Below are 24,485 nucleotides of genomic sequence, written 5' to 3'. Positions count from 1 at the left end.
ACAATGTGTGCGTAACCGACTGCCGGGTTGACATAGCTAGTGAAATGCCAAGAACTCGCATGCTGGTCTCATATGCTAATTAAACAAACATCAATGCATTTGAGCAGATGTACTGTTTACACGCAAAGTAGGCAACACACTGCAGATACGTGTATAATTTGCAGTGTGAATGCATTGTAAGTTGACAAGAGCGACGACTTGTTAATCGGTTGGTCGTATATGAGTGAGCTCACAAAGATTAGGTTTGGGTTTATTGACTAAATCTCTTGAATATATCAGCAAGAAGACCGACTGCTGCTAGGACAAATTAGGAAGGAGGACTTTGTGGCCAAAAACAGTTTAGGCAAGAATACAGAAGATGACTAAGCAGAATTCAACTATATATACATACATATAATCTCAAGGCAAACTGAACCAGTGCACATGCATGTTAGGTTACTGCATCATGTTGCCTGCACTGATGGACTTGTCAACAACCAATAGCTAGCTGCTACCTGTAAAGTCCTATTAGATATACTACTTAATAAAAGTTGATTATGTGGAGGAACAAATATTTCTAACTTGACTCTTCTGGCTCTCAGGAGGCCTCCCTTGCTTTGCTTATTCATTCACTTCAAATAACACATTTTGTGTTCAGGAGGCCTTCCTGCATGAGATGTTGTTCTTTTTGAGGTTAGGTTAGGACTTAATAATAGATACAAGATTAGCAATTGTTGCCACATTAAAACTTAACTTAGAGCATTCCCTTGGAGAAAAGAAAATATGGGGCTGGGGGATAGATCAGTACTTCAGTCATCCAAAGCTTGTACTTCTACCTTCTTCAGAATAGTAAAGTAAATTTATTTTTACAGAATAGGAGCAAAACACAGGTCCAAATTATTCCTTACAAGGACCTTTCAACAAATCTTGTTTAGTACGGTTTCACAACTGATTGCCAAGACTTGGTCGGAACTCAGGACTTCACGGGTGGTCAACATAGAAAATCTCACTACACATGCAAAGCAGCTAAATAATCACACAATCAAGCTGTCCATGAGGAATCACAGTGAAAATTCCCAATAGGAATAGTCCAGGTACTTGCTTGCTGGAAACTAGCACATGGGTATATGTGTCCCTTTTGCGCATGGAGGGACCATATGGTACATGCACTGTCCACCACTAAAAATCCATCGCATTCCATCTCGAATTCCATCACATTTTTCTTTTTTGTGTAGCTCAAATGTTGAACTTATTTTATCATACATTGCACATGTGTAGTATACATCCACATTAACATGTTGAATTTGTTTTAACACATTTTGAAACTTTAAAATGTGATTGTCGAACTATTCAAATAAAGTGCCAACTAGCACCTGTGTTCCAAAGTTTTGCCTCTAGATGTAATATACAATCAAGAAACACTTTCGGTCGATACTCCTTGCGTGATAGCTAGGTTAGCCGTGCTGAATTTGTAAAATTTCAACCTCTTTTGGTCTTCCATAGACAACGTGCATGCGCGCGCGCGCACACACACACACATGCATAGCATTGCATTCGGTTTTTAAAATGGGAAATGAAATCATCTATAGCTCTTCTAAGGTTTGGTGTTGGCACACTCATTTGGTTCCCTTGCAACATGCATGGGTTGACTGAGCGAGGTGTTGCCATGGGTGCAGAGATGTTGGATGTTGGATATGGCGGGTGATGGATTTGGATGGTGCCAAACTGCCGATCTAGCCTTCATTGGTGTGCTTTGGCGTACAGACTATTGAGACATTTCTATGGAGGTCAAAACCCTTGATTCGATCATTATCTTTACCACTTTGATCCACAAGCTACTAAATGTGTCATTGCATTATTGAAGATACTGTTTGAAGCTTGACTTTTACGGCGAGAACCCTTCTTATGACCTTTGCTGGTTGAAAAAAGATCGACATTTGATTACTTTAAGGTGTTGCCTTGGAGTACTAATTTGATGATGTGTCGTGTGACCAATGTTGCCTAGTGACGAGGTGTGGTAGACGAAAACAAGAATTTTGCAATCCTAGGATCATGTGATGATGATATAGCAACTTAGTGAAAAGTCATATTTGTGAGTTTTTTACTAATTATGGAGAAAATCAGGCAAGTAATCATACATGTAGACACATACACACGTAAAATTTGGTACAAAATTATGATGTTCTCTGAGCTGAGGAAAATTAACAGATGAAGTTACTATAGATTGAGCTTTAGTAAGTAAGTTATACTTATGTAATAATGTAAAAATGTAAAAATGTCTTGAAGTTCAGTAAGTATAGGCCACGGATGATCTCACACTATTTTACCAAAATTCACATGTCTGTGACCCTACATGTATGGTTTTTTTTTCACAATTTCTAAAAACTGACTTTTTGCTAAGTTACACATACCATGATCATATATCTTAGAATAGATTTGCTATTTCTGTGAAAGTTGATAGATAAGCTAATTGTCAAGGCCAGGGTCTCAAACAACAGTTACCGCAACAGCTGGTTTTCACGTTCTGCAACTTCAACATATGTTTTTGTACATTATTAGTTGATGCAAAATCCCCCACTTCCATTCCCTCTAGACATACTCCCTCCGGTCATTTTTAGTCTGCATATAAGTTTTGTGCGAAGTCAAACTATCTCTGTTTTGACCAAATTTATAGAGAAACATATCGACATCCACAATGCCAAATCAATACTGTTAGATTCATTATGAAACATAGTTTTGTAGTATATAAATTTGGTCTAACTTTGTAATATTTGACTTGACACGAATGTAATACGCGGAGTAAAAATGTCCAGAAGGAGTACAAAAAGCAAATTACTCTTCACCTAGATAGCTTTTTTTCTTTCCAAAAGGAGGTTATCCCCCGGCCTCTGCATAGAACGATGCATACAACCATATTATTAAAAACCAAAAGGTTCAACAAAGTCTCCATGTTTCAAAAAGTAAAAAATGCTCACAAAGAGTAATAAATACAAAAAACAGGATAGCCACAATTGGCAGGCAAAAGGTAGATAGAAAATTAAGCACCTATCCTATTACATGACCGCCATCCAAAACGGTTGAAGATAACCTGTGCTACCGTCTCCCACCGAATAGACCCAGTAACCATACACCCACTGACATCCGTCGGAGTGAGTAGCGACCACATATGGATCAATACAGTGGCCCGAAAAATAACCTGCAAGAAATGAACATGTGTTGTTCACCTAGATAGCTAGGCATCCTCCGAAATCTTCACATGATCCAGGATATACAAGAAGATTTCAACATCTGAATTTATGACCAAATTCAGACGCATGGTTTGGTGAGATGGACGAAGAGCGCCCTTTGCCAGGAAAATCACACATGTAGTCCGTCCGCTAGCTAGCACACGTGGCGTGCGTTCGGGCAGCGCCAGGTGTGGACACCCCAAACCAAGATTTTGTCCATGGGGGGGACAAACCGTGCCTAGCCGAAGACTGCCTAAACTGCAGCTAGCGATCGTATTCGTATCCTCTTGAAATGAAAATCAGCTCTTGGCTTGCTTCCGACCATGGACACCATTTTTCAAAGTGGACCAGCCGGTGGCAAGGGCTACTTTTCAACGCCGGTTAGCTAGCTACTCCGTAGTTGCTAGGCTCTTCTATAAATCCAGCATTGCCCGCGCTGCTCTCTTGCCAGTTGCCACCTTTGGTTAATCGTGTCTGCTCCTCCCAGCCCTATAAATACACATCCAGGAGCTCCATTGTTCCTTGCCTCCTAGAGCTACCACACCTCCTGCTGCTAGCTATAGGCTATAGCAACCTCGCACCAAGAGAGTACTCTCTGAATCAAGAGGCTCTCAGCCGACCAGTCCAAGAGGCTCCCGCATCGATCCATCATGCCGACGAACATGATCTCCAAGTATATACATACTTACAATCGCGCTTTTCGTTGTGTGTATATATAGACCATGGATCTATCAATGATCCCTGCGTGTTAATCATGTGTGTAATCGCTGTTTTCGTTGTTTTGTTTGATTTGATCATCCAATTAAGCAGGGTGCTGGAGAAGGCTGTCCTTCCGCTGGATGTTGCGCCTCCTGTAAAGAGGGGACCAGGTACTTACTGTGTTTAGTCTTTCTTTGATCCTTGTAGCATTAGTAGTACTCTTGCCATCGATCTCCTAATGTTTGGCCATCTCTGAATTTGTGCTTGTGCATCCTAACAATTCAGCGTCTCGGACGAGCGTGCGTCGCAATCCAAACATGGAGAAGCTTCAGAACGGCTACTTATTCCCGGAGGTACGTACAGAAGACTTAGGGATTTCACTGCCATTTTAGCATGTACGAATGTTCTTCACTCGCTAACTAATATATCATCCTTTTGGCACGCGGTTCAGATTAGCATGAGACGTGAAGCACACGAGAAGAAGTACCCAGACGCCAAGGTCATCAGCTTGGGCATCGGGGACACGACCCAACCCATACCAAGCATCGTCACTTCGGCCATGGCCGAGGTATATACTACTCATACACCCTTCCATGTACACTTCTAACACCACCAACATGTAAGTAGAAGCTAAATTCCTTTTACCCTTGAACATGCGTGCGTATATGAATGCAAAACCACATGATCGTTTTATAGCAGAAATGGCACTACATCAAATCTAGACGAGATATATAATCCTCTCACGTCATATTTAGTTGGATTAATAAATTCTTATATCGTGATCTTATCATAAATAAAGGCATCCACGTACGTATCCTGCAGTGCTAGCGAAATACAACACGGGAGCTGATTAATTAGTCGAGTCTATTTCATGTGCAAATGCCCAATAATTGCATGGATATTTCTGATGATCTTTGAACAAGGCATACATATATGCATAAAAGGAAGGGAATGGTTGGCACAACCATAATATATGCAAGCTAGCTAGGTTAATTCCTGGTACTGCAACGGCCAAGATAATTCACCAACTACGCTAATTAACTAGTACTACAAGTCATTGATCACCAAGAACATACTGTCTATCCTAGCTCTGCACCCCATCAGTAGTCCTCTGCCGAACGCACCAAACAATTTCGATAGTTATTAATTAGCGTGACGTATCTGATCCTCACTGGTTAACTACACGTATACACGTGCACAGAAGACCTTTCTCCCAGGCAGAGAAGGAGACCCCGTGTCGTACGTCGTCGTGATAGACAGCAAGTGCAAGGCTAGCTAGATTCTGAAGCTCCATCATACAACAGCATCAGATTGGAGTTGGACTTGTCAAACCCTTATCTCCAATGACAGTCTGTTTCTTTACATGCTACATTCTCTGCATGCCTACCATTCAAAACTTTCTTTCTTTGTCAAGCCCTGCCTGCATCTGTGCTGCCACAACCCCCTAAAATTGGAAGTGGATAAGAGAAGATTATTTAGGTGTACTTGCATCATTCACCTCTGATCGGGGCCTGGAGATACTATATCACACGCACGGTAGGATAAGGTGTCTGACACTGCATGTGCATGGCTGCTTTATTTGCCTACCACGGCTGATACTCTCGTGGACTAGTCTGTGCTACCAGATTTGTGCCCGATCTTTATTTTGTGATGATCGATCACATCTTTGTCGCACTACATCTGCGTCTGGCCAACCCTAATTCTAGAATAAGTACACTGAAAGTGCTTTCAAATCACGCACTACTGATCAGCTAATGCATGGCTGTGTCCAGCAGATACACATTGTATTTTATGTGGCCGGCCATACATGCATGTTGTGTTGACATCACATCACAGGACGAAAAGGCGACGACTGAGACCCGACAACAGATTTACGCTTGCTTGCGCTGCTTGACTTTGATACTTACTTCTACGTAGCTAGCTCAAAATTGACCGACAAATTTGCTTCCAGAACAGTTTTGTTTGAAGCAACTGTGGTAAAAGAAATGAAATTTCATGGTTTATCCTCCTATTCTTGCAGTACGCGCTTGCATTATCAACTCCTGAAGGTTACCAAGGCTACGGGCCAGAGCAAGGCCAGAAGGTAATTACGATTTCTGACTGAAACAAGAGATGATTAAGCGTCTTACGATCACGAAATTAACTAACACATGCGTATGCATGCAGAGTCTGAGGAAGGCCATCGCTGACGTAGTGTACCCAAGCATGGGGATACGAGACACCGAGGTGTTCATCTCCGACGGAGCGCAGTGCGACATCGCACGCCTCCAGGTTCAGCAAAACTACCACTACTACTGGTTTCCACGGACGGTGAAATTAAACAGTAGTGCCTTTCCGAAGAAAGAATCTCATCTTGTTTCTTCTTGTGATGCAGATGATGTTCGGGCGAGACGTGACCATCGCCGTGCAGGACCCCACCTTCCCGGGGTACGTGGACAACGGCGTGATCATGGGGCAGACGGGGCCGGCGGCGGACGAGGAGTCCGGCGGCAGCAGGTACGCCGGGATCGAGTACATGCGGTGCGCGCCGGAGAACGCCTTCTTCCCGGACCTGTCGCGCGTCCGCCGCACCGACGTCATCTTCTTCTGCTCGCCCAACAACCCCACGGGCCACGCCGCGTCGCGCGACCAGCTGCGGCAGCTCGTGGACTTCGCGCGCCGCAACGGCTCCATCGTCGTCTTCGACTCCGCCTACGCCTCCTACGTCTCCCCCGGCGGCGGCGACGACAAGCCCCGGTCCATCTACGAGGTGCCCGGCGCGCGGGAGGTGGCCATCGAGATCTCCTCCTTCTCCAAGTTCGCCGGGTTCACGGGCGTGCGGCTGGGCTGGGCCGTCGTCCCCGACGAGCTGCTCTACGCCGACGGCACCCGCGTGGCCCGGGACTTCGACCGCGTGGTCACCACCTGCTTCAACGGCGCGTCCAGCGTGGCGCAGGCGGGCGGGCTGGCGTGCCTGGCGACGGAGGAGGGGCGCGCCGCCGTGGCAAGCGTGGTGGCCGGGTACAAGGAGAACGCGCGGGTGCTGGTGGACACCTTCCAGGCGCTGGGCAAGGAGGTGTACGGCGGCGACGACTCGCCCTACGTCTGGGTGCGCCTCTTCCCCGGCCGCCGGTCGTGGGACGTGTTCGCCGAGATCCTCGGGTTCGGCCCCGGCGGCGAGGGCTTCGTCAGGGTCAGCGCCTTCAACAGCCGGGACAGGGTCGTCGAGGCCTGCGCCAGGCTCACCAGCTTCCTCGCCTAGACGTCTCGTGCAGCCCTGCACTGCTCACTCATTCATGTATACGCACGCACGTTCGTACAATAACGCTGCGAGATACGCCGACGCGTTGACACTTAAGTACTACAGTACAAAATATATTACTTACTGGCTCGTGCTGATCAACTACGATTATGCATACGCACCGGACAATCATAAATGTATGCTCTAATGAATGCTCACTGGTTAATATATGGACGGAACAATAATGGGAACACATATATATGGTCTAATAAACGCACTCGTGTTGTCAAAGAGTGCGTGTGTTTACGGTTTACACTTGCATATACTGGTACACAAAGCAAGCAATAAAGTGTACAGAGATATATTGTTTTCAGATCCACGACCAACACCTCAAGAGGCCTGGATCTTATTTCGATCGGACAAACAAACATCATTTTGCGTCGGTAATCCCTTCGCTTTCAGTTTCACTTTCCTCTTCGCTTTCTTCCTCCTCGCTAAGGTCCAAGTGGTTCATGTTCTCTTCCAGAGGGGGCAAGCCGTCGTCAGATTCAGAATCTGATCCTTCCTCCTCTGTGCTTCGGTGTGGTTTGTCTGCCACTGTGATGCACAAACAATGACAAAGTAAAATCAATGTCCGCAGAACCAATCTTAGTACAATTTGCGTATGGATAGATTTTGCCAAATTCCAATGCTCTGAGATGTGATGTGGTTGTTACCGTTTACAGGTGACTTTGAAACACTCGATGCGCTTGACAGCCAGGAGTTCTGCACGTTGATTATCTCCGTGCCATTTTCACACTTGGAGTATGCTTTCAGCAGATCCCTGCAACATTATTACACGGAAAATGATGTGAAAACCTGAGCTAATATATTATTATTAAATGAAACATGTTCTACATGAAGAATCCAGGCTAGATAATGCAAAGGCAGATAGTGCACAATTACGGTACTACATTCAAACTAAGATGATAGAATGCTACATTCAAACATAGTGCCCTATCGTGGCACAATCACTAATTGTTAGCGATTAGGTCGGCGTGTATGACCAGAAATTAATTTGCTTCATCTATGTAATAACAGTCATTGGGTTTTGCGTCTTGCTGGACAATGGTAAATTCAAGCATCTCATTGCTTACACTACCCATAAAAGAGTAGAATGGTGTACATAGTCTAAACTTCATTACAAACCTATATGTGGTACAAAAAAGTATGGGTCGCGCTAACTGCCACACGTGTGGCAGGAAGGAAGACGCACCACACGTCTCTAATGTAAACAGATTACCACGTCATCGCATGCATGCATGCAGGAATCTTTTTGGATTTTCAGTTTTTTAAAAATGTTTTATCTCTTAAACGAAAAATCCGATATTAAATCCCTCGCGATGAGATCTTCGAAACTAGATCCCATGTTGATATGTTTTGATGAAATTTTTTTTGGATTAAAAGTTGCCATGTCTATTGCATATGAATTGCCATGATGTTTACACTGAAGTTGCCATGATATGTTTCAGCTATTTTCTTCTACATTTAAAAGTAATTTTTCACATTTATAAAACGGGGAATTAAGAAACTAGACTTGCCATGAACCATAAACTAAAATTGCCATGATACATGCACGTAAAATTGCCATGGTTCATACAAAAAATAATTTTCATGGTCAAAGTACTGGAGTTGCCATCATCAAAATACTAAAATTGCCATGATCTACAAACTAAAATTGCCACATGGCAACTTTAGTTTAAGCCCTATGGCAACTGCAGTGTAAACATCGTGGCAACTTCTGGCAAAAAAAAATTTCATCGAAACATATCAACATGGGGTCTAGTTTTGAAGATCTCGTCGAGACGGATTTAATGATGAAAACGGATTTTTAGTTCGCTTTTTTATTTAGGAGATACAACATTTTTAAGCCGAAAACCAAAAAAAATTCTGCTGATGTCATCTATTCATACGTGGCAAAATGAGTGGTGATGGAGGCGTGTGAGCGATGTGCAAATGCCCACACGTGTGGGCGTTAACATTTCCGAAAAGTATTTAGTGGACTGACCTGTTAAGTGATAAGAACGAGTGACCCCACTTGAATTTCGCAAGCAGCTGTTCTCCTGTCTCTTCCTCCCCACTGCGAATATAGTTATAACATAAGCTAAAACCATGGCAGAAAATAACTAGCACTATCCTGAACTATGAATTCACACGCTGGATATGTCACACCATAGATTCAGACCTACTCCCTCCGTTCCTAAATATAAGTCTTTTTAGAGATTCCAATGCGGAGTACATGCGGAGCAAAATGAGTGAAATCTACACTCTAAAATATGTCTATATACATCTGTATGTAGTTTTTATTGAAATTTCTAAAAAGACTTATATTTAGGAACAGAGGAAGTACAATTTAACTGAACATTTGGGAGAAAGTTTAGGCACTAAACTAGTTCATCAACAACAAAATGCCCAAAATTGCCACATCTCAAAAGCCTAGAAGTAATACCAAAGCTCAAAGCACCAACCAATGAATTTTTTTATCTACATCAATAGCTTAACAAACAATTCTAGATAAGTGAGGCTAGAAAATTTACCATATTATGAGGGCTGCTGACAAAGCTTCCACACAGGAAAGCTGACATGGCCGGCCATAATTCACAGGGTTTGCTGCTACCAACCATGGCACTGCAAACAGTAGAATAGAACATACAATTTAATGAATCCACACAGATCTACAAGAGGCAAAGCCTTGCGACAGGAACTAATTATCAACCTAATTTGGGTAAAGGGAAACAAGGGGAAAAAAGACTTTCTATGAAAGCATGCCAAAGTTATGTTCTAGAATATAAACTGAAAGAGCAGGGAGAGTCTGGAACTTTGACTCGAAGGGATGCATGACCCAATGATAAATTTACAAATAATAACTAGTTAACCATCTTACTCGTCTGCTATGTGTAGTTCATGCAAAACAGGTATGAGAAAATAATCCCACATTTCTAAATCAAAATAAAATGATGCACCTCCTTAGTGGATTTACTTAAATACGATGATCTTACAGAGACGAGGAGCACCACAACGTAGTTTCACAAAAGGGACATCATCTAAACGTGCCCAAGAACAATCAACCACAGCCAATCCTTTTCGTTGCACGATAGGATGATCTTCCTTGGACACACAATGTGTCCCAACAGGGCTGAAAGCAAAAGAAGGAAAACAATCAGCTGGAGTAAATATGTATCTCAGAGGCCAAGTTTACATGAGCATGTTTAGCTTTTTTACAAAATTTACAGGATTACCAAACTGAGAGAAATCCAACGTTTTATAAACTTATACAGGATAACCTAACTGAGAGAAATCACAAAGCTAAGTTTCAAAGAGTTGCAGATGATTCCTTTTATCGCATATCTTATACAATACCTGAGAACAACACCACCAAAACCATTAGTAACTCGCAACTCCTGCAAGACAAACAACAAACTTGTTAGAGAAAGCATGTCGTAAGAAGAGTATAATTTACCAAAAGCATAGAAGAATCAGCTTGATGATATTAAATGACCTTGACTATATACGTGTGCATGCAGTATGTGTAGTTTACTTTTTCTTATTTTTCATTTTAGCATGCACCTTTGTTTTGAGAGGAGGGAATGGGTCTTGAATTTTAGACGTTGTGAACCAAGTGGTGCCTTACCTTTAACAGCCCAAATCTTGAAAGCTTACGACCAGTGCATCTTTTAGCATCGCATTGCCCAAAGTCCTATAGAAAAACATAAGAGCTTACACACACTGTCAAATGAGCAGCATAAGAAGAATTGAAAACATCATACCTACCCACATTGCAAGCTGAATTTTTGGGCTATTAGATTCCTCTTCGGCGTTGTCTGGAAAATCAAAATAGCATTATCAATAATAAGGTTTCAGGAATGTTGTAAACTGTCAAACAATTTCATGAAGCTCATAGTCCCAATATGCATTTGACTGCAGCACACACTGTTATATAACTGCGCAGTTGGATCCGATAAGTGGTATCATAGTTTATGAGCTATTAAATTCCTGTAAATTGTAACCTTTGAAATAACTCCGGTCAATAAATGAATGAAATTCAGGTGGCGAGCCCCCCCTCCTCCTCATCAGTGACCATACAAGCAAACACTAAGTCACTGTATGTTTCACGACACTTTACGAGCGGTATATTTTCGTCTAAACGCATCTCAATTTCACATAGCAATTTGTCAACCATAAGCCTGTTTAAAGCAAGAGCTGTCCATAAACAAACAGGAAGTTCCAGGGAATTTGTACCTTCCTGCCTTGGAAGTGATGTCCCAGGAGCATCATCGCTGAAATTGAAGATAAAAGAATGTTATTTTACTCCCGTTTGTAAAATAAAAGATGCTGGTATCACAATCCAGATTCGCAACTTCAACTGAAGTACACATTCCATCCTCCCCGCATCAGTGAGATCAGCTAAACACGAGTGAAACCTAGTCTAACTGCCAAAGCCACGGCCCGAAAATTCGAGCAAAATCCTACAGGCCCTTAAGCAGAGACCTAGAGGAAGGCAGAACTCTTTGGACGGGAAACAAACTAGCGCTCGGAGGAAGTGGGTTTACCACGAGGCTTCTTGCTTGGTGCGGCGCGAGGAGGAGGAGGAGGAGGACGACGAGGATCCACGCCCGCGTCTATGCCGGTGGTACCCCATCCTGGAAGACTTGCCAGCGGCGAACCCCTCGTCCGGCGGCGGCGGCGGCGGCGGCTTTGTTCGGCTCGGGAAAGAAAGCCCTGAGAATACTTCGGTGGGGCCCACGTATAGCCTCTGCGGAATGGGACCCCTGACAGAGCTGGGCGGGGCCGGGCCGGGCCTACGAGATAGAGCGGGAAGTTGGGCTGTGGGCCCAATTTAGTAGGCCGCAGTTCTCCAGCCCATTCCACCGTCGAGGCCAGAGAGACCACTCTCGCAGGAAGAAATGGAGGAATCTGGACCGTCGAAGGCACCCGCATCCGGCCGTCCACGCTCCCGGTTCCCCTCCTCCTCTCCGTCTCGTCATATCAGGTGGACGCCGGCAGCCGGAAAACCCTAGCTAAACCCCGTCCCCCCTCCCAATCCCCATTCGCGAGAGAGAACCGGCGAGCGGCGGCGGCGGCGAGGATGAGGAAGAAGGTGGACGAGCGCATCCGCACGCTGATCGAGAATGGCGTGCGGCAGCGGCAGCGGTCCATGTTCATCATCGTCGGCGACAAGTCGCGCGACCAGATCGTCAACCTCAACTACATGCTGGCCAAGTCCCGCGTCAAGTCGCGCCCCTCCGTGCTCTGGTGCTACCGCAACAAGCTCGAGATCAGCAGCCACCGGAAGAAGCGCGCCAAGCAGATCAAGAAGCTCATGCAGCGCGGCCTCATGGACCCCGAGAAGGCCGACCCCTTCTCCCTCTTCCTCGAGACCTCCGACATCACCTACTGCATGTACAAGGACTCGGAGAGGGTCCTCGGCAACACATTTGGCATGTGCATACTGCAGGTATGATGATGATGGCTTCAGAGGCTGCGGCTTCACTGTTTTGCGGTCATGTTGCTGCCTGCCTGTGGTGCTCTGCCTGAAACTAACTGTGTGTTTGCTCTCTGCAGGACTTCGAGGCGCTGACGCCGAACCTTCTGGCCAGGACCATTGAGACCGTTGAGGGCGGCGGTTTGGTCATCCTGCTGCTCTCTTCGCTCTCCTCGCTGACCAGTCTCTACACGATGGTCATGGTGAGCTCAGTTTTCTGTTGCACGTTCCTACACTATTGCTTCCGGCGGGCGTAATCAAGTTTTGTGGTCAAACAAAGATAAATTTTGATTCAATGCTGTTGATTAGCTTCTTTGCCCCCTCCCTGTCCTGCTAAGCTAAATTGAACTCACATGTTCCTTGTGCTAACAGGATGTTCATGAAAGGTTCCGAACAGAGTCTCATACTCAGGCAGCCACAAGGTTTAACGAGAGGTTCTTACTGTCCATAGCTTCATGCAAAGCATGTATTGTGATGGATGACGAACTCAACATTTTGCCTATATCATCCCACATGAAATTTATACAACCAGTTACAAAGAATGAGGTATGAAGCTCAGCTGGTGAAATTATGCATTTCTTGAAGATTCTGGTTGTGCCAATTTGGTCATCTAAGACACGCATATTTTATTATCATGTGTTTAGGATTCTGAGGGATTGTCTGAAAGGGAACGAGAGCTCAAAGACCTAAAAGATCAATTCCGTGAAGACTTCCCGGTTGGCCCTTTAATTGGAAAGTGTTGCACTATGGATCAGGTACTATTTGCCTCTTACCCTGTCCAAATTTTCCTTAGTCATGTTTTTTTATTGGTCATAAACTCAAACTGAAACAATATACGCAGGGTAAAGCTGTTATCAATTTTCTAGACTCTATTTTGGACAAGTCCCTTAGGAGCACGGTCGCCTTGCTCGCTGCTCGTGGACGTGGGAAATCAGCTGCCCTTGGTCTTGCTATTGCTGGAGCCATCGCAGCTGGGTAAAGTTTAACTCACTTGTGTTATTTATGTTTTTCATTTCATGTGTTCCTCTAATTTTTTGTCTTTGTAGGTATTCAAATATATTTGTCACCGCACCAAGTCCTGAGAACTTAAATACACTATTTGATTTTGTCTGCAAAGGAATAAATGCAATGGAGTACAAGGTATATGTCTAATATTTTGTCTTGTTGTTAAAGTTTAAACATATCTTATGTGAACGCATCTGTGCTTCATCACCCCCTTTCAGGAGCATTTGCATTATGATGTTGTGAAGAGTTCGGATCCAAATCTCAGGAAAGCTATAATACAAATAAACGTCCATAAGCAACATCGTCAAACGATCCAGGTAATAAATCATTAAAAATACTACTTGGTTGCTACCAGCCTATCACTTCCTGGTCCTTCTGGGATGTTTAGCTTTTAGAATCTAATTTCATAGTGAGTTGGTGAAGAACTTCAGCTTCTATGTTGAAAGGGATCCTTTAGCTTCCCTGGAAAGCCTTGGAAGTTAAAAGTTCTTCAGCAAGAACTTAAAAGCCTTTGGTTGCTTTAAGATAAAGCTTACACAGATATGCCCTCGACAATGGTGGCAACTAGTTTGATTATTTATTTATCAAGATTCTCCTATTCCTGAGAACCATAGTTCATCTTTGCTTACCTTGATGCAAGGTTTTTGAGTCGCGACTTGGCGAGTCTTCGCGAGCCCTGCGGCTCGGCGTATAGTCGACGAAAGTCGCTGTATAGTCGCGAGTCGCCCTGATTTTTGGAAAACGACTTGGCGATTAGTCGGCGACTATACAGCGACTAATCAGCGACTCAAAAACCATGCCTTGATGTACAGATGAAAAAATGGTATTGATGTGTTATCTGCTTCAGTAGATCGATATTCAATAGTCGAACAATTGAAGAGCCTCTGAGGATTGGAACCTTATAGCCTAGCTAGGCGCTATTATGACTATTGCTTAATTCTTATGAAGTGTCTACTCATATCTATTAATCTAGAGCTGTACTACTAATAAAAGTACAAGTTAGGGTCGATCCAAACTATCTCCATCCAAAAGATCAGATCTGTAGATGAGAAATAAAGCTTACATTTATGCCCGACTCTTATAGTACTAATTACCCTTAATTTCATCTGATTTCAAATCGCCTCCAAAAACTAATTAAACTGGGGCTCATTCAATGCAGAAATACTCCCTCTGTAAACTAATATAAGAGCGTTTAGATCACTACTTTAGGGTTCTAAATGCTCTTATATTAGTTTACGGAGGGAGTAGTTTGAAAAGGGAGGGCTGTAGACACTTGTGTTTGTGATTTGGTAGCAGAATTTTGAACTACATGTAATATATTAAAAAAAATACATGTCAATTTCTTTAAGTGGAAATGTAAACTGTTGATGAGGTTTTGCATCATGCAATATGGCACTGGACTTAATTATCTCCGTAAGTGCTGGAGGGTGATCCATATACTTGTATGGTACTATTTGAATGCATGATGTTGGGATTATATTCTTATAAGGTATATTGGTGAAATTGCATTACACATGCAATATTGCTGATGATGTCAAATTGATGACAAGCATGTCGTCTAATATGTATAATTGATTTTAGAAGGGTGTTATTTCATGACCTAAAATCTTGGAACACTCATATTGATGATTCCTTAGTGTGACATAAGATCATGCTATGTCAAAGCTTACTTTTTCTGGGTAATTGGTTTGGTCTTTGGTGGTGTGTATTCTTTTTGCATGGGACTTGTCTTTTCTGTAGTTCATGCACCATCATTCGGCCAAATATTTTTGATATGTTAGTGCTTTCTGGTCTAGGCCCTTGTAAATTCGAACGTCTCACAGTTCCTCCATGGAAATTTCCATGTGCTTAGTCATAGGTCCAGCGTACCTGCGCCCAACCCTGGAAATTTTGATATCCTACTTGTTTGTAGACATATTTTGTACTGTTGAACATCACTTTGCTTAGCATCGATAAACTGCTTCTAAAGTTTCTAATGTTTGCAGTATTTGAAACCACATGATCATGGAAAGCTTTCTCAAGTTGAACTTCTTGTCATTGATGAAGCAGCCGCTATTCCATTGCCAATTGTTAAAGCCTTGCTTGGCCCATATCTTGTTTTCCTATCTTCCACTGTCAACGGGTATGATTGCTTTCAGTTACTAATGCTCTAGAACTATAAATCATGGGGGTGATCATTCTGGATATTTCTGTTGAAGGTATGAAGGGACAGGCCGATCCTTGTCTTTGAAACTCCTCCAGCAGTTAGAATCCCAAAGCCAGCCATCAGCTTCAAGTGATGGACCCAGTTCCAGTAAGAGTCGCCTCATCTTAAAATGAGCTGTCTACATTTCAAGGAACCTTCTGAATATTTGGATGCTTTACACGTGCCTTTTGCTTTGTTTTGGCTTGTAGGCAGGCTGTTTAAAAAAATCGAATTAAATGAATCCATTAGGTATGCCTCTGGTGATCCTATTGAGACCTGGCTTAATGAGTTGCTTTGTTTGGATCTTGCAAACTCCATTCCAAACATCAGTAGGTAAGTCACGTTGTTTCTTGTGGTGTTGTACATCTATTTTCTTGTACTGCCGTGTGTTTAGCAAGCAAACCTGGTTTTCTTAGGCTACCTCATCCAGAACACTGTCAGCTGTATTATGTCAACCGGGACACACTTTTCTCGTATCACAAGGAGAGTGAGGTATTTTTACAGGTATGATCTAAAAATGTTCTGTGTTCCTTGTAATTCTGTGCATTTACATAGAAACCTAAGTATACCTGCATTACATGTCTCTAAATCGATATTTATTCTACATACTTAATATTTCAGCGGATGATGGCACTTTATGTTGCTTCTCACTACAAAAATTCACCCAATGACTTGCAATTAATGGCTGATGCACCCGCACATCACCTTTTTGTACTGCTTGGTATGGACCAAATTGTTCTGCGACCTCACCTCTTTATTATGGTAACACTATTACTCTATACTAACACGTGTTTTGTATCTGTTAGGCCCAGTTAATGAATCCGAAAACCAGCTACCGGATATTCTGTGCGTGATTCAGGTTTGGATACTTTGTCTTGATTATCTTTGGAGGATCTTATATTGATTTTTTATTTGGACGATTGCCATTGGGTGGTTTTGATTCTTAGTTCTTTAACTGATATCCTATTTTAGCTTTGTTTCTAATGGGGGTCATGTGTGTTTGAACCAAATGTCGTACCTTAGTTTTGTAGTTGAGCAAACTGGAATTTTTCTGTTGACTGTTGAAGTGTTAAATCACTGCCTGCGCATAGTAGAGATAAGCAGTACCTATTTCTTACCTGAAATCGCGTACCCTTTATAAGTTATTCCGTTTTGTTACTTCGTTGGAGCGTTCACAAGCTACAGGGTGCAATGAGCATAACAATGATTTCTGCCTATTACCGTTGTATGCCGCAGATGCACAACACACTGTTAGTAGAATTATACATATCTGGATCAGATTTTTGGACCGTTTGGTTTGACCTAACTTAAATATATTTCTTTTTTACTTTCAATTTAATTTTTCTTCTAATATTATGCCGTACTGCTTCACAGCTTTATCTCATTTCTGTGAAAAATTATAGCTATTGTCTTGAACTAATTGGTTTTGTGCTAGTTATTGAACTCGCCATTCAAGGTCTGTTTGTATTCCTATACCTTCCACCTTCAAGGCATGGAGAATCCACTTTGTTCATCTAGCAATGGAGATTAGATCATACTAGATGGTGTATACATGCAATCTCAGCATTTTAAGTTGTTAGAGCTTGTTTGGAATTTTCAGGTCTGCCTGGAAGGACAAATATCTCGAAAATCAGCTATCAGAAGCCTAAATGAGGGCCATGCGCCTTCCGGTGATCAAATTCCATGGAAGTTTTGTGAACAATTTCAAGACAATGTATTTCCCAGTCTATCAGGAGCTCGAATAGTACGAATCGCTGTTCATCCAAGTGCCCTGAGGGTAGGCTTTTTTGCCTCTATTGGATGTGATACAATACCTATGTTAACGTCACTCGATGTTAATGTCTGGAAAACACCACTCCTTATTCTAATGGTCTCTTTTTTAACGCAGCTTGGATATGGTTCTGCTGCTGTCAAACTTTTATCAAGGTTATACACTACTTTTCTTACTACATCTATGTGTTTATCAGTTGATGCTCTTACAGTTTCTTTTAAGTCTAATTTGATGATTAATTAGGCTGTTGTTATTCCAAAGAAAGGAAATGGGGTAGCTATTCTGTAGTTGCTTCTTTGCTCAGTACCTTCCCAAACAATATAAGTTTATTAAAATATTATTACTGTCACATATTCTGCCCCAGTGTCTTTGTTAGTGGTTTGAATGTCCTTTTTGCCGTTGTTGGCGTTGGGCTTGCTGCCAGGTGGGCTTGACTTGTGTGCACTTAATAGTCGGCTAGTAACATCATTTTGTGGAGAGAGTAGTGGCAGGCTCATATTGTCCGGCAGTTGGAGATGGACTTTGTCTTCTGCATCGTGAAGAAACTGTGCAGATCGAAGGACTTGGCTGGCCCTGGATCATGAGGCAAAGAAGCTGCTCGCGAGAGCAGATGACAGCGTACAATGGCTGTAGTGTGATTGCTCCCTCGGAAATGAATGTAGATAAAACAGCAGGCGAGCTCACTCCTCACTCTTATTCATTGAACCTTGGTCTCTAGCATTGTTGTGCCAGGCGATCTTGGCCAGCAATGTGGCACCTAGCTTGTTGTAATGTGGGAATTCATCACCCTCTCCGCGGTGCAGTGGCAGTGACCCATGTTGGGAATGCGGTGCCAGCCCCGAAAGTGCAGCAGCGCACAGCTCAGGAGGTGTTGGTATGTGTCGGCCGGGTCCTGGCTCCTAATGATGGGTGTGGTATACGTTCTACCAGTTGTTCAGAAAATCGCCATGTCAGAGGAGTATACTGTTTTTAGCGCAAAACTGCAGAGGAGGCCCTTACAGTAGTCAGAGGTGTGCACTGCCCCGATATTTTGAGTACGCCTGGATCTGTGTCCTGCTTGTATTGGAGAAACTCTTATTTTCTCAGGTCAATACTTCTGGGATACTCCCCAATACCTCTAGGCCGTGTCTAACCCTAATCCTCGTCCTCAGTCCGGGGAACAATCCTTTCTCACCATACCCATCGCACTCAGTGAAAGCCCACACAGTGCAGAGCCCTCCTGTGTTGTGTGTGATCTGAGCACCACCACTGCTCCCTCCCAAATCCCAGATCTTAGCAGAGCTCACACAGTGCTCTAGCTCAAAATGCAGCACTAGAGGAGCCTTCATATGACAAAGAAAACCAGAAAACACAAGGGTATTCATCTACTGAATTTATTCTGCATGTAAAAACACAAGGCTGTATGGTGGTATCAGCTTGTGTAGCAACCTAGTCGTCTGGCATAGGTTAGATTGGAGAACCAGGGAAGTTATGGAGAACCTTGGATGGAAAATGTAATAGTAATAGCATTCCCATAAATGTTGTTGTTTGGTGGTACTGGCAAGAGGCACCTTTCAGGTAGTTTTTGCATAGCATAATTTTCCCTAGTATCTAGTTCAGGTCAAACTAGAGGAACCTTCATTGCACAAGGGTAGTATTTGCATAGCATAAATACTAAGCTCAACTTGTCAGATTATTTAAGCTTAATCTATTCCCAGTTTATTGACAAATACATATTATTTGATTGGTTTTAAAGTTATTACCAAGGAGAAATGACAGTATTTAAAGATGCGGAGGGAATTGAAGAACCTGATGTTACAATTTCTGAAGCTGCAGAGAAGGTAACTTTGTGTGGCAGCTTGATGCTCAGTTATTATAATATACCTGGTTCTGATTCTGTATTTTATAGTTCAAACAAAATTAACCTGATATGAATTTGTGCAAGTTTTATATGTGTTTGGTTATGTAAGAACTTGAAGGATTGTACAACTAGTTTACTCATTACAGCTGCCATTATTGTATGGCCTCTGCTCCTCAAGTCTGTATACTCAAGTTTTGTATATGTTCTTGCAGGCTTCTCTGCTAGAAGAGAGCATAAAGCCTAGGGCAAATCTTCCACCTCTCCTTGTTAATCTTGAGGATCGTCATCCTGAAAAGCTCCATTACCTTGGTGTATCTTTCGGGTTGACACAAGAGCTTTTCCGGTTTTGGCGGAAGCACAGCTTCTATCCATTCTATGTGGGCCAGATTCCAGTAATGATCTATTCTGATTACCCCCATGAGCTTCTTTGTTACACTCTCTGTTCTTTTACATGAGCTTCTTTGTTACCCTCTCTGTTATTTTATCATGTGCATTAATTTGCTACTTCTGTTTCCTAGAGTGCTGTTACTGGCGAGCATACCTGTATGGCCTTGAGTCCCTTAAATAGTGATGACATCAAAGCTGGTGATTCAATTCAACTTGGATTTTTGGAGCCATTTTATAAAGGTATTGCCTGAGAGTTCTTGTTACAGTTTGTAGTACGTGGCATTTTCAATTGCAGCTGCTTGAGTGGTAACTGTATACATCAAATCGAATAGAAAGGGCATTGATTAGTCTCTTTTTGTGCCTTAGCTGATAGATGCACAAGGTAGTACTGCTTGCTTCTGTTATACATCATGCTTTTTCTTTAGAAACATTCTTTTGCTGCCCTAGCTAAGTTTGAAAGCAATATGTTCAGATTTCAGACAGAGGTTCAGGCGGCTTTTAGGAACATCTTTCCGGCATCTCAACTTTAAGCTTGCAATGAGGTATGTTTTCTTAGCAAAAAACATGTGCTTTAACCTTTATATTGTTCTCTTAGCAAAAGACATCTGTTTGTCTAATAATATTTTTTGGCTATGCTTTTAGTGTTTTGGCTTCAAAAATAGACTTTTCACACCACGAGCCTTCAGAGCATGATACCAATATTACATTGAAGTTATTGAGAGATGTATTATCCCCACATGATATGAAGCGACTAGAAGCATATTCAAACAACTTGGTCGATTATCATCTGGTAAGAACTCGATGAAATAAATGGAGCATCTCTATTTTGAATGCAGTTCTCACAATATGTTTCCCTTGAAAGACTGTAAAATCCCTACTGCCTGTTCTTATTGACATCACCGACCCTCAGAAACTTAAACAACATCTGGCATTTTGCCCTTTATACCTGCGCTGCAAATCATGGCTCTCTAATGCGCTTAGTTGTAATTATTATCCATGTAACTGTTGCCTTCTAGCTATACGTTTTGAGCTTTGCTGGTTTTATCTGAGGTTATCTTCTTTCTTCTTGCTTAGTCTATTCTATATCCTGAAATGCGTGTCTAAATGAAAATGGAAACTTATCCTATATGCGGAGTGAATCTCCTCTATAAACATATACTCCCTCTGTCCCAAAATAAGTGTCTCAATTTTAGTGTGACTTAGTACAAAATTGTACTGAAGTTAAGACAGTTCTTTTGGGACGGAGAGAGTATCTAGCTATATGTGGAGGACCTTTCCAATTTGAATATTTTGTTTTGTAGATTTTGGATCTTGTCCCTATCCTAGCACACGAGTACTTCTCAGAGAAGCTTCCTGTAACCCTACATGGTGCCCAAGCTTCAGTTTTGTTCTGTATGGGTCTGCAGGACAAAGACATAGGTGCTACAAAGGTTAGCTTAAGTTGATTCCATTCGAACACAATCTTTTTGAACTTGTCATCAAACAGGTTGGCAATTCTTATGTTTTTTGTGTTGACAGGAAGAGCTTGGCATAGAAAGGGAACAAGTTCTATCTAACTTCATCAAGACAATGAAGAAGTTGTATGGTTATCTTAATAACACTGCAGGAAAAGAAATTGAAGCAACCTTACCGAGACTTAAGGAAGTACGCAACCTTACTCTTTGGTTTTTGGTTTTTGCATCGTGTTATAATGTTGAGCATGCAGAGGAAAGTTCATGGTTTATTCGCATAAAAAATTGAGCATGGCCTTTACTTTGGAATAGTCTGTACCAACTTCATTGTTTGACCTGTTTGTGCTATGTTTTTGTTGTATTCAGATTGAAGCCCCACTTAGCAGATCAATGGACGAAGACCTTGACGAAGCTGCTCAGGAAGTGAAGGTGAGATTTCAGAGATGCATTACTCACATTGTTAAATTATGATGCAGGATGACTGATAAATGTTTCTGTGGGCCTAATATAGGAAAAAAGAAGAGTCGCGGATGAAGCAGCCGTGGACCCAAAGTTACTGCAGAAGTATGCGATTAAAAGCGATGACCTTGAGATTGAGAAGGCTCTGCAGAATGAGAAATTGTCTGCAAGTGGCGTTATCAGTGTAAAATCCAGCAAATCAAGTGCAGACAAGAAAGAGAAGCATAGGGAAAACGAAAAATCGAAAAGAAAAGGACAAGATAGTGGTAGATCGGAGAAGAAGAAGAAGCGAACTTGAAGCTGCCGCTTGGAATTGAGATTGTCTGATTCTGGTGTTCTGTAATCGCCAGAGAAACCTCTCCAGAAGGGGTAAGCGGGGGAGCATAAGTTGGGAAGCAGGCTATAATTTGTAGAATCTCCCTGAGAAACCTCTCCAAAACCCCGTGGCACCACAATGCCTCAATTTTGATGTACCATTTGCTTCATTAGAATACTGGGCAATCGGAATCGCAACATTGATTTTTGATGTATGATCCGTCTTGTTGGAATATACAGTTGCGCATTCTTAGGACCGTGCAATATTCTATTTTGTTGGGAAACTTGTTGATTAAAGTGTTGTACATTCATACCTGAAAACATCCACTACGTTTGAAAATCCTAAAAGAAGAAAACACAGTTGCTTGAGGAGGGAGTTGGGGTCACGGCTTCCTACTGGCTGTCCGCATCATGATCTGCAATTACATGCAGACATTGTATTGGACGAATAAAAAAGCACCCAATCTCCAAGAATCGATGCAAAAAATATTCCAATTAGGGAATGAAGGAAAAATAAGCTCATCTCATTCACAAGATTGCAAAGTTCTACCTGAACAGACCAAATGCAAATTGGAACACACCAGTAAGAAATGTCACGGTGAAAATCATTTCTCGGTAGGAAGCTGAATCAGCTACCGGGTCGACTATCTTGTGATCCATTGATGAAAGCAAAAGTGGCACGATGGCGATCGGCCCCCATTACCGATTGGTTGAAACAGACATTGCGGAACATACATCGTGCACACCGACCAACGTGGAATGCTTGCCTGCACCGCGGCACACCTTCCTTAAAATGTCAGTGAGGTCATTCCACAAGCTCGGCCGCTCGGGGGCTCCCAACCGTGCAGTAGTAAGTCTGCCCCTTTGGTCACAGGTGAAGCACTTGGCATGGGATCCATGGGGCGGCTCTGAAGTGTTTGGATGAACTCTCTGAGGGAATTGTAAGGGTGTGTTTGGTAGCTGTTCCCACCCTAGCATAGTTGTTCCCATTTGAGACATGCTTAGTCTAGACATGCTCAGTACATGCAACTGCAGTTGTTTGGTAGCAATGTATGTACTGATGCATGCTGAGCTGAGACTGTGTTTGGTAGGCTGCATCAGACGAGACATGTTGCACAGAGACTGTGTTTGGTAGCCTGTATCTGAGGTATGATGCATGAATGATTTTTTTAAAACCAAGACAAATATTGAAACAACATTTCGACAATTCATGGAACAATTCGAGCAATAAAATGTTACCACGCCAACATAATTTGAACAATGATAATATAAATAAAATAATCAACAATTAACATAACACATGATAACCTTGATTTGAAGCAGTGCATCACTAGATTCATATTACATAAGAATAATAACCATAATTCGTAGCAGTGCATCACTAGATTCATATTACATAGTCTCATTTGAAGTACACTTTATAATAGGCATTACAAAAGGGACAGTCTCATCAAGCACCAACTAACAACAACTCAAAGAAGACCAGGATTGGCTTTCAAGATTCGCTTGAACGATGCTTTTCGGACTTCATCATCCATCTTCACAAAGTTAAGGCCTTTTGCCTTATGTTCTGTGAGATAATCTAAAACAGCCAAGCGCTCATCTTGATTATGAAGGAAATATGCCCTAGAGGCAATAATAAAGTTATTATTTATTTCCTTATATCATGATAAATATTTATTATTCATGCTAGAATTGTATTAACAGGAAACATAATACATGTGTGAATATAGACAAACAGAGTGTCACTAGTATGCCTCTACTTGACTAGCTTGTTAATCAAAGATGGTTATGTTTCCTAACCATAGACAAAGAGTTGTTATTTGATTAACGAGATCACATCATTAGTTGAATGATCTGATTGACATGACCCATTCCGTTAGCTTAGCACCCGATCATTTAGTATGTTGCTATTGCTTTCTTCATGACCTATACATGTTCCTATGACTATGAGATTATGCAACTCCCGTTTACCGGAGGAACACTTTGTGTGCTACCAAACGTCACAACGTAACTAGGTGATTATAAAGGTGCTCTACAGGTGTCTCCAAAGGTACTTGTTGGGTTGGCGTATTTCGAGATTAGGATTTGTCACTCCGAATGTCGGAGAGGTATCTCTGGGCCCTCTCGGTAATGCACATCACTTAAGCCTTGCAAGCATTGCAACTAATGAGTTAGTTGCGAGATAATGTATTACGAAACGAGTAAAGAGACTTGCCGGTAACGAGATTGAACTAGGTATTGGATACCGACGATCGAATCTCGGGCAAGTAACATACCGATGACAAAGGGAACAACGTATGTTGTTATGCGGTCTGACCGATAAAGATCTTTGTAGAATATGTAGGAACCAATATGGGCATCCAGGTCCCGTTATTGGTTATTGACCGGAGACGTGTCTCGGTCATGTCTACATTGTTCTCGAA

The 24,485-nt window shown here is 42.4% G+C and overlaps 3 protein-coding genes across 3 annotated transcripts; 2 read left to right on the top strand and 1 right to left on the bottom strand.

Moving 5' to 3' along the window:
* Nucleotides 1–3,664: 3,664 nt before the first annotated feature.
* Nucleotides 3,665–7,394, top strand: LOC123093135 (aminotransferase ALD1 homolog). Its single transcript, XM_044515047.1, has 7 exons — nucleotides 3,665–3,879; nucleotides 4,017–4,075; nucleotides 4,191–4,258; nucleotides 4,357–4,473; nucleotides 5,926–5,988; nucleotides 6,072–6,176; nucleotides 6,280–7,394. Exons 1-7 carry the CDS (start codon nucleotides 3,857–3,859, stop codon nucleotides 7,144–7,146), a joined length of 1,302 nt encoding a protein of 433 aa, XP_044370982.1. The 5' UTR covers nucleotides 3,665–3,856; the 3' UTR covers nucleotides 7,147–7,394.
* On the bottom strand, nucleotides 7,354–11,930 carry LOC123093136 (18S rRNA aminocarboxypropyltransferase). The gene is made up of 10 exons (XM_044515048.1): nucleotides 11,715–11,930; nucleotides 11,404–11,441; nucleotides 10,936–10,985; nucleotides 10,796–10,861; nucleotides 10,525–10,565; nucleotides 10,164–10,300; nucleotides 9,702–9,792; nucleotides 9,173–9,244; nucleotides 7,842–7,948; nucleotides 7,354–7,722 (listed from the first exon to the last, which is right to left on the bottom strand). The coding sequence occupies exons 1-10, from the start codon at nucleotides 11,801–11,803 to the stop codon at nucleotides 7,556–7,558; spliced, it is 858 nt and encodes a 285-aa protein (XP_044370983.1). The 5' UTR covers nucleotides 11,804–11,930; the 3' UTR covers nucleotides 7,354–7,555.
* Nucleotides 11,931–12,113: 183 nt separating this feature from the next.
* On the top strand, nucleotides 12,114–22,294 carry LOC123093134 (RNA cytidine acetyltransferase 1). Its single transcript, XM_044515046.1, has 24 exons — nucleotides 12,114–12,619; nucleotides 12,727–12,849; nucleotides 13,019–13,192; nucleotides 13,291–13,401; nucleotides 13,488–13,621; nucleotides 13,693–13,786; nucleotides 13,870–13,968; nucleotides 15,637–15,773; nucleotides 15,850–15,944; nucleotides 16,046–16,169; nucleotides 16,253–16,340; nucleotides 16,458–16,557; nucleotides 16,643–16,695; nucleotides 17,437–17,613; nucleotides 17,725–17,762; nucleotides 19,343–19,427; nucleotides 19,660–19,839; nucleotides 19,966–20,074; nucleotides 20,307–20,376; nucleotides 20,477–20,624; nucleotides 21,136–21,264; nucleotides 21,353–21,478; nucleotides 21,652–21,714; nucleotides 21,797–22,294. The coding sequence occupies exons 1-24, from the start codon at nucleotides 12,251–12,253 to the stop codon at nucleotides 22,040–22,042; spliced, it is 3,072 nt and encodes a 1,023-aa protein (XP_044370981.1). The 5' UTR covers nucleotides 12,114–12,250; the 3' UTR covers nucleotides 22,043–22,294.
* The last annotated feature ends 2,191 nt before the right edge of the window (nucleotides 22,295–24,485 follow it).

The sequence above is a fragment of the Triticum aestivum genome, chromosome 4B (genome assembly GCF_018294505.1).
Source record: "Triticum aestivum cultivar Chinese Spring chromosome 4B, IWGSC CS RefSeq v2.1, whole genome shotgun sequence".
NCBI classification, from domain to species: domain Eukaryota; kingdom Viridiplantae; phylum Streptophyta; class Magnoliopsida; order Poales; family Poaceae; genus Triticum; species Triticum aestivum.
This window is presented reverse-complemented; position numbering and strand designations above follow the sequence as displayed.

Bases quoted from the DNA above. Each gene is read 5' to 3' on its own strand.
- LOC123093135 (XM_044515047.1), top strand. From the start codon at position 3,857: ATGCCGACGAACATGATCTCCAA. The intron at 3,880-4,016 runs GTATATACATAC...CCAATTAAGCAG, and splicing joins CCGACGAACATGATCTCCAA to GGTGCTGGAGAAGGCTGTCC. The intron at 4,259-4,356 runs GTACGTACAGAA...CACGCGGTTCAG, and splicing joins ACGGCTACTTATTCCCGGAG to ATTAGCATGAGACGTGAAGC.
- LOC123093136 (XM_044515048.1), bottom strand. From the start codon at position 11,803: ATGGGGTACCACCGGCATAGACGCGGGCGTGGATCCTCGTCGTCCTCC. The intron at 10,862-10,935 runs GTAGGTATGATG...GTTTTTCTATAG, and splicing joins AAATTCAGCTTGCAATGTGG to GACTTTGGGCAATGCGATGC. The intron at 10,566-10,795 runs GTAAGGCACCAC...TTTGTCTTGCAG, and splicing joins CAAGATTTGGGCTGTTAAAG to GAGTTGCGAGTTACTAATGG.
- LOC123093134 (XM_044515046.1), top strand. From the start codon at position 12,251: ATGAGGAAGAAGGTGGACGAGCGCATCCGCACGCTGATCGAGAATGGC. The intron at 13,622-13,692 runs GTAAAGTTTAAC...TTGTCTTTGTAG, and splicing joins GCTGGAGCCATCGCAGCTGG to GTATTCAAATATATTTGTCA. The intron at 21,265-21,352 runs GTTAGCTTAAGT...TTGTGTTGACAG, and splicing joins AAGACATAGGTGCTACAAAG to GAAGAGCTTGGCATAGAAAG.